At 47.9% G+C, this 15,411-nt stretch overlaps 1 protein-coding gene across 1 annotated transcript; it reads right to left on the bottom strand.

Annotated features, from left to right (window-relative positions):
- Positions 1–14,367: 14,367 nt before the first annotated feature.
- Positions 14,368–15,099, bottom strand: EI90DRAFT_3124442 (uncharacterized protein; the record flags this gene model as incomplete). Its single annotated transcript, XM_039063717.1, has 1 exon — positions 14,368–15,099. The coding sequence occupies one exon, from the start codon at positions 15,097–15,099 to the stop codon at positions 14,368–14,370; it is 732 nt and encodes a 243-aa protein (XP_038915473.1).
- Positions 15,100–15,411: the final 312 nt, after the last annotated feature.

Here is a 15,411-nt window from a genome sequence, read left to right as displayed (position 1 = left end):
GATAATGAAGATATGTATACTGCATCTGAGAATTCCCGTTCTCAGTCAAATCTCCACCAAATTTCACAAAATCGGTATCGTTAGAAAGCTATGGATAAGGAGAGTCGGATGGAATAAAGGGACGGAGGTTTGACGCAGTGTTTGGAGTGCTATGAGGAAGTTTGTGTTTTTCCTTTTCAATTTCTTTTGTTGTTTGGAATTTTATTCTAAGCCAACAGCAGCTGAACCTTACCGCCATTGTTGGTGGAGGCTCAGCTCAGCCAAACCCATATATTTCGGACTCTTTTCACAAATTGTATGTTTGCTGTATGTGTATATGTACATAGCGAATGAAATGGAATAGGCAATTTCCCCCCCTCCCGCTACTTTTTGAAGTCCGTGTACTTGGGTGCTGTGAGTGGCCACACGATTGGTAAAGGGCTATTGTAACCTTTAGGGAAATCCACCATGGAAAGAAGATAAGCAAGAGTTTCCAGAGTTATATATATCCCTGAAATTCCCCCCCCCCTCCCCATTGGATATATGGACCTGTTCTTACCACAACACCCTCTCAGCCCCCTTTATCTTTCTCCCCTAGCTCTTGGGGAGTGAGCTGGAGTGCTACCCTCTGTTTTCTGGTCCTGTAGCCGATTTCCTGCTTGCAACCCACGTGTACTGGGTTGCACCCTGAGGCCGTCTGGGGCTGGGTCTGTCATGTGTGTGTCATGGGTGGGTCAATAGTACATGGATATAAAGGAAAGTCATCTGTGTAAGATAGAAATAGAAATAGGAACAGAGGAGGAGCAGGAAAGGAGAACATGAAATAAAGAAAGGGGGAAGAGGGGGCATTGGGTGGTACTGGGTGAGGCAGGTCTGGGTGGAGGCAGGTCAGGTGGGTGTGCCCTGACACATGGTGCAATCTAGTTGCACCAGGGTTGGGGCACCAATGTTACAGAGTTGGGTTTTGGAAGGCCCACTCTGACCAATTCTTATAGATGAGAGCTTGAGCTCATCAGCCTCAAGGGAGCAGGGCAGTGCAAGTGGGCTAGGGATCTAACCCCCAAATGTGAGCAAATTTGTGGGGAGGAAGTCTATGGGTGTTCTAAAGTTGTGCTGGGTTTGGTCCAGGTACTAACAAAAACAAAATAATCACAAAAACCCTTTAAGAATTATGTACCCCTGGTCCAAGCACATAGCATGTATTTACCCCTATTTACACTGAGAAAAGATCTATAGAGCCAACAGCCATCCTGACCGAGTTTCACCACTGAGCCCCCTTTCCAACAGGACAATTGTCAGGGATTCCATATAATACTCAAGGAGTTAAGCACAGGATATCTTTCTTAGTTGGATCTCTCAATGCTACAGTCACTTTGTAGTTGGGAGGTTGCTCTTTCCATTCCTATGTGTACAGGCTTATAGATGCATGGAACAGCAATAAAGTGGAAAAACAAATGAAAGGAAAATATAAAACAAAAGATTGTTGATAGAGAGACTGCATGGATAGTTATGTATGGCTGATAAGTTCAACAGCTGATGCAGAAGTTCAATAAAAAGAAAATAGGAGAGATAGGCGGGCCATATCTGCCAATAATTGCTATCTTCCACTAATTTCTATCCTCACACCCCCCTCCTACTCGTGGCATCCCTTCCCAACCTCTCCATTCGATTCCCCTGGTCCATAGGTTTCTGACAATATCAAATTTGTCCCAAATGGTTGAGATTTGACCAAGTGGTGGGCATGAGAATTGTGAAATCGGCCTGTGTGCAGGGTTAGATGTCCCAGAAAGTGACCATGAGAGTTCCTAGGTCAACTAAATCTGTGTATGTGGCTTTTGTGATTTTTCTGAAATTTTCAGAGCACTCCAGAGTTCATTTTGATAGTTTGTTTACTTCAGTTGTGAGGTCTCAGTGGGGTAACTCAGCACACAGAGCTGTAAGTGATACAATGGTGTGTATATTATGGTGTGTGTAAGCAGTTTACAGAAGTTACCGCTTACCCATGTGACTATATGTACCTCATAATTACATATGGCTTGGGGTTCGGAGGTACTATCAAAAAGTGTAATCCACTTCATGAACCTTCATGAACCTTTGTGCTTATATACAATATTTATATTGAAATCATTAATTTTCAACCCAAAAAGTCAATTTTTTTTGGCAAGTATGAAACTTCATGAAGGTTCATGACTGCTGACTTCATGAAGAGTCATGAAGCCATGCATCATGAATCTTCATGCAGAGCCATGAATGTCCATGCATGGTCATGCATGGTCATGACTCTTCACAGGAATTCATGAGCATGCCCAACAATTCCCATACCTGCACATGAATGCTCATGACCCTTCATGAATATTCCTGACTCTTCATGGAGAGTCATGACTGAGCAGCACATGGCTTGAGTGTGCAAGGTGCAACCAAATTTCCCCCCATTTGTCTCTCCTTCAATTCTCCATCAAATGTTATGTGGTAGGTACCATTTTTGTCACATGAATTAAGGCTTTTTTCTCTATCTCATTGTGATGCAATAGTCCCAGATTATATGAAGGAATTTGGATGAGCTGGTTCACTATATGTGCACTTATTCTGCTTACTGTGCTCTCAAAAAATATAGAAAATACTTTGGGTTACATGAAACACTTGATTTCTCTCAAATTATTGCCAGTTTTATTGCCAAAATCCATGAAGATTTGGTGTAGATATGGCCATGCACCCAGGGTGAGCACTTATTGTGACTGTGATTGTGGCTCTATTTGTTAGAAGGTGGCAGATTTGGATGGTTCCAGAAGTGGAATGGAGACTTAATACATGAGGACCTTGGCCTCAGCAACTCAGGTGGAGTGCTGTGCCACTACTGTTTTGTCATTAATTTTGGAGCTAACATATAAGGAGGGTCAGAGAAAACAAGGGGGGCTGAATTGGGACAAGGAGCCTGAATGGAGACAAAGGGGTCTAAGAAAAGGAACACCTTTCTCCCTTACTCCTATTTGGGCAACCACTTCTTTTCATTCAGCCAGTTAGAGCCATACACCCCACTCCCACCCCTCCTCCTGCTCCTCTGGGCCTGCACCCTCTTTACCCCCTCTCAGATGCACCATTGAGTCAAACCCTTGACCCTTGATGTGGGACTCTGGAGTTGGTGCAGGAGTTGGGTCAGGTCAGGTATGTATGGATATGACACTATTCTTCTTCATGGAAAGTCATGCACATTCATGAACATTCATAAGAAGGCATGGGGGTGCATAATGTGTCCTGTCAATTTCCAACTTGAACTGGTTATATTTGGTCATGAAGGTTCATGGAGGTTCATGAAAGTTCATGAAAACTTTCATGAGACCACATGACTGTGTATGCTCCTGCATGAACCCTCATGAATCCTCATGAATTTCTGTGCAGCTTCACGAAACTGCATGAATTCATGACCCTTCATGACTTGGGATTACACTTTTTTGGAGTAACATCTGAAAAGTGTAATATCTCCCATGGGCTCCATGGATATCCATGGGTTTCCATGGGTTTCCATGGGCTTCCATGGGCTTCCATGGGGGGCCATGAACACCCATGGGCACCCATGTACAACATTATCTTCCAATTTCCATGAAATTCCATGGGTACCATGAATGCCCATGGTGTCAGGGACAGCTCCGAAAGCAGCAAAGTCCCGGCACAAGGGACCTGATGGGACAGATGTTGACTGTGCGTAGTGGCGATCCCGTCATGGGGGAGCGTCCCCAACCACTTAGCCTGAAGTGGGAAGTTGAGAAGAAGGCTGCTTCTTCTGTTCCCACCCCAGGTGCTATTATATACATGTGGTCAGGGTCACGTGGGGGGAGCCATGTCATCTCCGCACACAGCTGGACCTCTCTGGGTGTCTCTGCAGGAGATCCCAAAGGTGTGCTGCTCTGTAGGCGGGGATGCATGTGGTGGGTGCGGCAATCGGGGGAGCGGTATTAAGTGTGTGATGATACATAGAGAAAAGGGAAATCAACCATGGAATAGAAATAGAGACAGAGAAGGAACGAGGTGTGGTAGCGGGGGGAGCGGAATAGGGCGGCGTGGCGCTGGGTCAGGTGGGGTGTGCCCTGACACATGGATACCCATGAATATCCATGGGAGCATTATTAGAAGGGTCCATGAATGTCCATGGATGTTCATGGATGTTTATGGAGGTCCACAGAAGTCCATGACAGTGCATGAACAACATAGTTGTCAGGACTCAGCCCTCATTCAGGGGCAGCCTGACCTCGGAGTTGGGTGTGTGCAGTGTTCTGGGCAGTGGAGCACTAGATCCTGCCTGTAGTTCCTCAAACTCACTGAGGGGGCTAAGTGGGGAGTGAGTTGAGAAGAAGGGTGAGTTTCCCTATCCCTGCTAAGCTACTATAAAAGGAAGTGGACTGTGCCAGTTTAGTGTGACTGCAGGCAGAAGCCAGGTGCATTCCTGAGGAAATTTGTATCCGGTGCGACTACTGGACTTATCCGGAGCTCCAAATTCTTATGATGTAAACCAGCGTGACTGGACAAATGACATAAAATGGACAAGCCTGGTATCGAACCCAGGACTTCTAGCATGCATCCATACACTACTCGCCCGTTATGCCAGGGGGGGGGTACCCCTTCCCTGATGGTTTGGGAGATCACTTGATCCCTTCCTCCAACAATTCCCACAGCTTGGAAAGGGTGTCACATGGGTCTGTATGTGGGCTCCTGGTTGTAAATACACATGGAAAAATAGGGAAAAATGGGGAGAGACTGGGGGGAGGGGTTTCAGGGTTGTATGTTCAGGTGAGGTGTCCTGACAATACTATAGCAAGTGAAAATATCAGTTGAAATTGCAAGACTCCATAAAATATAGAGACCCATGGGGACCCAACCAAAAGCCTTTATACATATGTCTTCACAGGTGTCATATCCATCCTCTGCCACCACCTTCTGTCACCTCCAGCCATCCCTGATTACCTCTGCTCCACCCATACCAACCTTGGAGACCCCAAATCCCATCTTCCCCTCAGAGCCCCCCATGGTCACCACCCCCCCATTTCCATATATTACTTACACCTCCCTAAGTACAGAACCCCAAAGGCCTCCAGACAGCTCCAATGTCTGCAAGCGCACCCCTGACTCCATTGGGCCATTTAGTTGCCTGCCCTGCAAGTCTGCCTTTGGACTGCCCTCTCCATTCTCCTTTTGGGTTGTTGTCTGTTAAACCTGTAACCCAAGTTGCCAGTAATATTCAGTTGACTAACCCTTGACCCTGTTATGTCAGCTCCACCTGGTTCCTGCCATTTATGGGCCCTCTGCCTAGACTTCCCATGTATCTGCGAATTAGGGCCCTGACATGCTACTGGGCACAGCCCTCCTGGCTTGAGTCGCTGAGGCCAAAGCCCTCTGAACACTGAGTCATACCTCCCTTTTGAATCCAGTCTTTGACAACAGGAGTCTGTATAAATGTTAGAACTGTGGGGCTGAATTGGTCCATTTCCATAGGTTTTGGGTGCAGCATAGGGGGGTCAGCATAGGGATGATTCTACAGATAATGTGGCAGAGGTTGTGAGAGCTGGGTTTACAATAACATGGTTGGGTCAGGTTTTGTGTGATGATAGTTGTTGGATACTAACTATTTACATGGCATGGGATACTGTACTCCACAGAGCCTGTAAGAGGCTAAAAATGGGAAAATCCCATTTCTATAATAATAAATATGAACTTTGATTTTTGTGCCACAACTGCGAGTGTCCACTGAATATGTTGGTGTGCTTGTTTAAGCACTGGTGTAGCCTCACACTCCCAGTCCATCAGTACATGCCATAATGAGGCTACATATATTATTAATGAGGGGATTAAGGTTAAGGGTGGGGAATACAATCCTTACAACCAATCACAGGTGCATCATACATGTGAGGAGCCCAGGGAAAAACATGCATACATCTCCATCAGTTTTGATCACAGCAAAATTTATGTAAATAGTATTGGTGAATATAGACATGTCAGTGCTGCCTGTCTTCAGTAACTTTCATCATCAATCATGGCAATATTTGCTTCACACTTGATTGAACAATGGAAACCCCCCCCCCCTCTGCTCTGACCATCTGCACATCACTGTGGCAGCATTGAGTGTCAAATCCTTGTAACAGAGCAAAATAACAAGCACATAGAAGCTGTTACATAAATGGCCTTTGGGAGTTCATGAGCATCCATGGGTGTCCATGAGCACCCATGGGCACCCATGAGAGTCCATGAATATCCATGGGATTCCATGAACACCCATGGGAGGCTGTAAAAGTCATGTAATTTGTCAGAAAATCCATGGAACTCCATGAAAATCCATGAAATTTCATGGAGCATCTATCACTTTTCACAAGTTACTGCTTTTTTGCAGTTACTGGGGGTTTGGGGCTATTGCCCTGACATTCTCCCCCCTTGTGTTGCATTTGCGATGCATACATGGTTAATGATGGAGAATAAAATTAAAAAAGGAAGTTACATTGAGCTTGGAAGTATCAATGATTGTTTTATTATCGCCACTTTAAAGTGGATGATTTGTACATGTCAGTGAGAGAAATTGAGGGAATGAATGGGTGTGGGGCTGTCACTTTGAAGTGAACAGCAATACATGGGTATCGCAAAGGAAAAAAATGATGAAGAGAAGAAGTTTTTCGAAAATAAATTTCGACCCAAAGATTATATATCTTTGGTATTCCTCCTCACTTGTTCCATGAGGATTTGTGTGTAAATGGTGTTTACACACAAGCGGTGGTGGATTTGGGTTGGACAAAGTAGAAATTTCCGCAATTGTTATTTGTGGTTCCTTGCATACAATATTGTGTGTGGGGCCTTGAGTTGGGGGAAGGTGTTTTCATGGGCGCCTCAATGGCATATTACCATGTCACTTTCCCTTTCCTCAAGGGTAGAGTTATTGCCCTGGAGGAGGGTTTTCCTCCAGGTTGTTCATCTGGACATCCAATTGCTGCATCGGATGTGATGATGTAGCCTGAGCTATGGTGTTGAGCTGTGGACTCAACAAGGTGGGTGCTTCCTGGGTGGAAGCGGGTTGTTGTGTTCCCGAGCCACTTGGCTTGGGTGTGAAATACAGTAAGTTTACCATTCTTCCTGTGGGGAAGGGTGGTTGCTGGCTCATTTGTCCAGCGCAGAGACTCACATCTCTTTCTCAGTACTTGGAAGCTTTTGCGGTGCGTTCCTCAGGAGTCCTGAGTGGTTTGAACTGGGACTTTACATAGGCAGCTTTGCCTAGGCTCTCCCAGGATATTCTTCCCCTGTTCTCTGGGGAATTGTACTCCTCCATGAGTTTTGTGATACTTGGGAGTCCCAAGAAATATTTCTTGGTTTCCTTCGCTTTTTCGCAAAGGATTTTGTGTACCTTGCCGCTTTTAAAGGCAGCTTTGGCCTGTTCATACCAGTATACAAATTCTTTTCCACTCAGGCTTGTCCACCAAGTGTATGCAGTGTCGTGCGCCACCTCTGACCCTGCTATTCTCCTCATGGGGAAGTTGGGGTCGATTGTTACGTCAATGGGGGCTTCAACTTTGCCAAACTTGTTGAGTTCGGCAGTCTTGTATAGCATGTGGACACTTCCCTGTGGGGTAGCTTGCCCATAGGGTGCTGAGGTACTCAGCAGCCTGCCACCTCTGGCAGTGGTCCCCACTTTGGGGTCTGCCGTCAGTTGCCCACCACTCTCCCTCTTCCCCTTGACCTGGATTTGCCCTTATGCAACCTGGACAGGGTCACCTCCCCACAGGGTGGCAGGATAGTCGATGCCCTGGCACCGTATCCCCTCCCCCTGACCTGGGAGGCCCCCATCATAATGGGTTTGGCAGCGAGGTCTGCCAGTGCATGTGCCTCTTTGAGCTTGCGTTTCAGTAACTCAATCTCCCTCTTTTGGAGATCGACTTCTCTCTTTGTGAGGTAAAGTTGCCCTTGGCATCTCTTCATGCTCTATTGTACTTGTGCCTCCAATGGGCACAATTGTTGCAGGCATCATCTGACACCCTTGAGTTGTCAGACCGTACCCATTTGGACGGCCTGGATGAGCTCCTGCTGTTGCTCCCTCATCTCTTTCAACTCCTGACAGAGTTGACCTGTCTGAGCAGCTACCACTGATGCTATGGCTGATTCCCAGCCTACATTTGGCTGGGGTGTTGTTGGACCTGGGCCAAATTGGCCAATCCAGGGTGTGATTTGGCCAGGGAAGTTCCCTGGGGAGTATGCCTGGGGCTGCAGCAGCAAATGCTGCCCCTGGAATGGCGCTTGTTGCACCATCGGTGCAGCCTGCACCACATATGGTTGGAAGCCCCTTTGTGGAGGCTGGGGGTATGTGGTGCCTGTTGGCATTGTGGATGGTTATTGGTTCGCAGCACTCATTTGTGCTGCATGCATTGTATAGTCCATGGCGCTTATCTGTGCCTGGTGTTGTTGTATCTCGATGTCCAGTGGCTTGTTTGGATTGAATCGAGGGTTGCCTCCCCCAGAGAACGACATTTCGTCATTTTGTTTCTTGTGGTGGTGGGAGGGGTTTAGGTTCTTGCATGCATGGGATTTGCCATGAGTGTGTGTGGTTTTACATGTGAGCCTGTGGTTCACGTGATCTAGGCAAGTTACTCCTAGCCCATGTGATGTCTAGCACATGGTGTGAGTTGCTTGCCCAGAATCTTCCCATGCTCTTGGCTGTGGGCAATTGCCCTTCAGCTTCACTTTTTCCACCTCCATTTTTGGGGGCATAGTGATGCCGAGAGTTCCTGTCATATCCATACAATCCCAACCTCTGCTCCGGGCTCCTGGAACTCCAAAACAAACTCCGGAGCCCTACTTCCCTTCCGTCACCTTCTCCTTGCCGACTCCCAAGAGGTTATCCCACCTCCAGCTCCAACACCACCTTCGGTCCGACTCTGGAACATTCCAGGTCCGACCCCAACCTCGACACCTTCCAGACAAGTACACAACACCTATGCTCCCGACTCCGGACCTCCGCTCCGGAATCCCGTTTGCGTCTCTGTCTCTGGAACCTCCGGTCTTAGCTCCGACCTTGGACTTTGACCCCACCTCCGCTTATACCCATTGTATTGGTTAGCTCATTCCATTTAATTACATTTGCCAATATTCTGGAGTTTAACTTCCGAGTTCGGACTTTCCGGACTTACCTCGGACCTTGCAACTATTGCATTGTCCCATTCAGTTCCACTATACTCCCTCATTCCTATTTGGGCTGCTGCTTCCTTTCTATTCAGTCAGCTGGCCATTCCCCACTCCCATCCTCCTTCCTTCCTCCTTGGGCCTTGGCCCTTCATTCCTCCTTTGGGAAACACCATTGAGTCAAACCCTTGACCCTCGGTGTTGTCCCTCCTTTCAGCTCCCTTTGTCTCCTTTCAGAGTACCCTCGCTCCTTTTGATTCCGGACCCCTCCTTATATACAATGTACATAGTAACTTGTAACCTCAGTCCGAAATCGACCTGAATTCCCCCCAAGAGACTTTCCCTCTGCTAGATCCGAAATTAGGGACCCCCAGGACAACCAGCAATGGCACAGCACTCTGCCTGAGTCGCTGAGGCCGAGGTCCTTCCACGCTAAGTCTCCGATTCCACTCCGGAGTCGTCTGAATCTGCCCAGTTCCAACAGTTCCCTATCTTCTTTGATAGGGAGATTTTCCGGTTCCCTCACATTTTGTAATGTGAGGTACTCATCCAGGTGGACGAGGTCATTGCAATTTCCTAGGGGTTCCCATGTGGTGTCCCCTAGCTCCCATTTGACCTTAAACCAGAGTTCATCATGAACCCATGCATGGTTTAAGATTTTGCAAACTACTGCTTTGCGATCAGGGTCTTCCCTGAAGTCGTAAAATATGTTTACTTCCTGTCAGGGCACGCCCGCCTGACCCCGCGCCGCACCCCATGCTGGACCGCACTACCCCGCTATCACTCCCCATCTCTCCTCCTCCACTTTCCCCTTCCTCTCTATCTCTATTTCTATTTCTATTCTACGGTCGATTTCCCTTTCTCTATGTACCACTACATACCTAACCCTGCCCCCCCGATCGCCGCACGTGCCGTGCACACTCCTGCCTACTGAGCGGCCACCTTCGGGATCTTCCACAGAGACACCCAGGGAGGTGCGGCTGTGTGTGGAGATGACGTGGCTTCCTCCACGTGACCCTAGCCGCATGTATATAATAGTGCCTGGGGTGGGAACAGAAGAAGCAGCCTTCTTCTCAACTTCCCACTTCAGACTAAGTGGTTGGGGACGCTCACCCTGCGACGGGATCACCGCTATGCACAGCCGCTTCTCATCCCACTGAGTCCCGTGTGCAGGGACCTTGCCGCTTTCGGAGCTGTCCCTGACACTTCCCTATTTGGGAAGATTTCTTGGTCATTTGGCTCGTGAGGTGCAAGCCAAGATACATGGAATCTTGGGTGGACTCCATGTTGTTCAAGTTGAGGACATAGTTTGACTTCTCTGGAAATATTTCCAGAATTTCATAAGGCCCTATATACAGGGGCTTTAGTTTGCCTGCCCTTCCTTTGGGTAGGTTCAACTTATCCATGGATAAGTATACGAGCTCACCTTTTCTCAAAGGCGGGTCCAGGTGTCTTTTCTTATTTGCCTGGATTGTTTGGGCAGCATGATTGTGTATTATTGTGTTGTGTGCTGCCATGAGGTTTTCCTTCGCCTTTTGGGCAAAGTCGTTCACTCCCGGGTAGTCTGAGGGTCATGCTGTTAGGCACATCTTTGGCATGTGGCCATAGATTAATTCGAATGGGGCAAATCCTGTCGATGTGTTTGAGCTCACATTAATTGCGAATTCTGCCATTGACAGCTTCGCTGCCCAGTTGTGTTGATCTGGTCTGACCATCATGCATAGTATCTGTACTACTTTTTGTATCATTCTTTCCACTTGGCCATCACCTTGCAGATGGAATGCAGTTGTGAATTTCAACTGCTGTAAGTGTAGTTAAGATTGTTGAGTTCGCGAGTGATCTCGCGATAGTCAGTTGGTTGTTGCCTCACACTCCCAGTCCGTTAAAGTATGCTGTATGAAGCTGTAATTATCAACAGGGGGGGGTAAAAGGCTGGGGAAGCCTTTACCCCCTCGCATGTAGGTTAAATACATTATGGTGTGTACATGTGATATTTGCAGCTTGGGACTGCATGGTAGAATGAAGGGTTCAGGAATAGAAGTGTCGCGTTGGGTACAAACCTGACATGATAGATAAAGAATGAATAGGGTAGGCCACGAGTATGTGGCCTATCTCCCTTACACTCTCCTCCCTTGCAATATTAATATTGCACAGGCAGGTATAACAAGAAAGTTGTCAAGAATTTAATATAGGGTGGTGTCAGAGACCAGATCGAGACGAAGGAATGTCTCCGTGGCGGAGGGCTTCAGCCTCAGTGACTTATGCCAGGAGCACTGTGCCAAGTTACATGTCCGTGCCCTAATTTTACTTACTGGCAACGAGAACTAAAGGGGGGGTCAACTCTAGTCGATTTTATTACTGAGGTGTAACCTATGTACAAGTTGAGTATATATAGTTACAACGAGGGCAGGCCCGTAAATGGTGGGGCCGAGTGGAGCAGAGCTAACAGTGTTAAACATTAGCCGATTGAATATTACTGACAAGTTGGGTTACAGGGTTAGTGGGATGGTAGACGATAACCCAGAAACGGAAAGGAGGGATAGGCCTGAAGGTGGGCTTGCAGGGCAAGCGAGTGAATTGCCCAGTAGAGGCAGGAGTGTGCTAGCGGACATCGGAGCTGTCCGGAAGTCTTCAGGGCTCCATACTTAGGGTGGCGTAGGTAATATATTGAAAGAGGGGGTGGTGACCATTGAGGGAAGCGGAGGTGATTGTGGAACATGGGAGCTCCAAGGTTAGTGAAGAAGGAGCGGAGGTAGTCTGGAGAGTTTGGAGGTAGTGGAAGTCGATGGCCGTGTATGGATATGACAGGTGGGGAATGGCGATTACGCCTTTCCCCTCAAAATTTTACAAGAAATAATCAAAAAAATTTTTCAGAGAAACAATAGCTGTTAGGCCATCCAGTAATTGCAAGGCTGTTAGCCTTGATGAAACCGTTATTATGACGGTTTCAGGATTAAGTGAAAGTAGAGGCTGTTAGGCCTCCAGATCTGTTGTTTCGACGGATCCAGAAATTAATACAAGGTAGAGGCTGTTAGGCCTCCACAGGTCTGTTGTTTTGACAGACCAAAGAAAAGATGTATAAAGTAGAGGCCGTTAGGCCTCCACTGACATGCTGTTTCAGCGGATCAGAGGAAATAAGGAAGTGAAGGCCGTTGCAAGAGGGCTAGTGGCTCTCTATGCCGACTAAGCTCGTGGGGCCAAACTCTCCTAAAACTTCACTTTCTCTCTAGACTTTGCTCGACTCTCGATCCTTAACTCCGTGGTGAGTTCTCCAGGATTTCCGCAAGGTCTGGGCTCAACAAATCCACTACCCACTCGTTGCAGGCCAGATTGTTGCCCTTATTCCTACTGTTGGAATTCCACACACTCACACCCACTCTAGCGTGTCCTAGCACCTTAGAGAAAATTGGGGGAGGGGAGGACTTCTTTTCCAAAATCCAGTATGTACAGGATATAAGGAACAATTATTTTTAGAATAATTGATGGGAAATATTGGTACCATATGGCACCTGCATACCTTATTAGGCGAAATAATAAAAAAGGGTAATAGTATTAATAAAAGAATTTTGATCAATAACTGAAATGATGCAAAAATATGAAAATATAAGAAAATAAGCGATATCTCAACGGATTTACGGAATTAAAGGCCAAAATTAGAAATGAAGCCGGAGATAACTCTCACGCAGCCAATGAGCATTTTTACCAATTTATTAGACGCCGTGGGAACGAGTGAGGCAGGAATTCTGGGTTGCCACTTGAGATTCCCATGCCCACACATGCCTGTGCCTAACTTGCCCAACATAGAACTCCGTCAATTCTCCACCGTTTGGGGTGTTCTTGGTACCGTCGGAATCGTAAGAATTAGGACTATTTTTAGATGTCGAATTTGTATCGGGTTGTTGTGTGAATGGAAGTGGTTTTATAGTCGTGAAATCGGGTATCCGAGCCGGCTCTGCGTGTGGGCGATTATCCTGCCTACACCATCAAGCCTTCACACAACCATTGTTATGACAGTCCAGAGAATAGGGTGGAGAACATAGTAAAGCAAAGGCTGTTAGGCCTTTGCAGAACCGTTGTTACGACGGTTCCAGAGCAGAAAACGAAAGAACAATGAATGAGGTGGTTAGGCCTCAGTAGTACAAATGACACACCTGTCATATCCATACAATCCCGACCTCCGCTCCGGGCTCCCGGAACTCCGAACCGACCTCCAGAGTCCTACCCTACTGCTGTCTGTTCCGATATTCACCTTCGGACCCGACACCACACCACCCCTCACCCCTCATGCCACCTCCACCCTCCCGTCCTTCTCCTACCCTATCTCCGTCCACTCCGATACTCATCTCGGACTGAACATCACCCCTTCCATCACCTCCTCCTTGCTGACTTCCAAGAGGTTATCCCACCTCCGGCTCCAACACCACCTTCGGTCCGACTCCGGAACATTCCGGGTCCGACCTCATCCTCGACACCTTCCAGACGAGCATGCAACACCTATGCTCCCAACTCCAGACCTCCGCTCCGGAATCCTGTTTGCATCTCCGTCTCCGGAACCTCCGGTCTTAGCTCCGACCTCGGACTTTGACCCCACCTCCGCTTATACCCATTGTATTGGTTAGCTCATTCCATTTAATTATGTTTGCCAATATTCCGGAGTTTAACTTCCGAGTTCAGACTTTCCAGACTTACTCCGGACCTTGCAACTATTGCATTGTCCATTTCAATTCCGCTATTCTCCCTCATTCCTATTTGGGCTGCTGCTTCCTTCTATTCAGTCAGCTAGCCATTCCTGACTCCCATCCTCCTTCCTTCCTCCTTGGGCCTTGGCCCTTCACTCCTCCTTTGAGAAACACCATTGAGTCAAACCCTTGACCCTCGGTGTTGTTCCTCTTTCCATCTCCCTTTGTCTCCTTTCGTCCTACCCTTGTTCCTTTTGATTCCGGACCCCTCCTTATATACAATGTACCTAGTAACTTGTAACCTCAGTCCGAAATCGACTTGAATTCCCCCAAGAGACTTCCCCTCTGCTAGATCCGAAATTAGGGACCCCTAGGACAACCAGCAATGGCACAGCGCTCCACCTGAGTCACTGAGGCCAAGGTCCTTCCATGCTAAGTCTCTGATTCCACTCCAGAGTCGTCCAAATCCGCCCGTTCTAACAGCACCAGAGCGGATGATAGAATGGGGGGTGATTAACCCCTCCATGTTAAATGAGGCACATATACCTCGATGAAGAGAAGGTGGTTAGACCTTCTTTGCCTTACCCTTCTTGGAGGAAGGGCCAGCAGCAGCCAATGCGGCAGCACTAGAAAGGTCCAAAGGACCAGCAACAGCGGCCTCAGTTTCAGACTGGATCATGGCAGGGAAACGACATTCAGGAAGAGGAGCAGCCTCATCAACTGACCCTGTAGTCGCCTCGCCATCACTCTTCATATCCTCGTCCTCATCGGGGATAGGCAGTGGGGTGGGAGGTCGCACGGTGGCAGGGAGATGGCCATAGTTACCATCCATTAGTTGAGAGAGAGAAACCCACATCTTTTGCGGAGGCACAGGTGGAGCTAGTTCAGGCACGAAGTGCCCTGACCATGATGGAGGGGGAGGAGGCATGGGGTAGTTGCCCACATGCAGTTTCGAGAATTTGAAGGCAGTCATATTGGCCACCCTACGGGCCCTTGCCTCGTTGGAGGGATGATGCCTCCACAACAACAGCAGGATGTACTTCATCCCTGCCTCGTTGAGAATTTCGGGAGTCCTTTGGACATACCCATACCTCTTGTCGAATTCATCTGCAGAAGGATTCCTTCCGCCCTTGAATTTCAGCTCGAAGTAATGAGTGTGAAGGTCGCAAACATTGCCTGGGGCATCATTGATAACCCCAGCCGCCCCAACCTGCTGGTCGATCCACTTGAGGTCGACCAAGAATTTAAACCCGTTCACTGTATTCAGGAATGGGAGTACGAAGTTGTCCCATCGCATTGACAATGACCTATTTCAGTGGTGATGAGCCACCTCTGGCCACTAATGGTAACTCCATGTACAAAGTCATTGGTGCGGAAGGAACCCGGGATGGGTATGTTTCTCCACATCCCAGGAGAAGGAGAGCGATTCTGGCTAGGTAGCCAGAACCACAAATATTTGAGTGGTAGGAGGGGGTGACACGGTGCCCACTCTTTTCCCGACTCAGGATTGGATGTATTGGGTTGGGCCCTACAGCCCACCATTGGGTCAGCAATGGATACTTGAGGACAGGCCAGTTTGACTGGTCCAGGGTGTGGACAAGGGTTGTCG

This window comes from Cantharellus anzutake, assembly GCF_015039405.1.
Source record: "Cantharellus anzutake strain C23 chromosome Unknown EI90scaffold_27, whole genome shotgun sequence".
Classification (NCBI taxonomy): Eukaryota; Fungi; Basidiomycota; class Agaricomycetes; order Cantharellales; family Hydnaceae; genus Cantharellus; species Cantharellus anzutake.
Note: the sequence above shows the minus strand (reverse complement) of the source record. Positions and strands in the feature narration are given on the sequence as shown.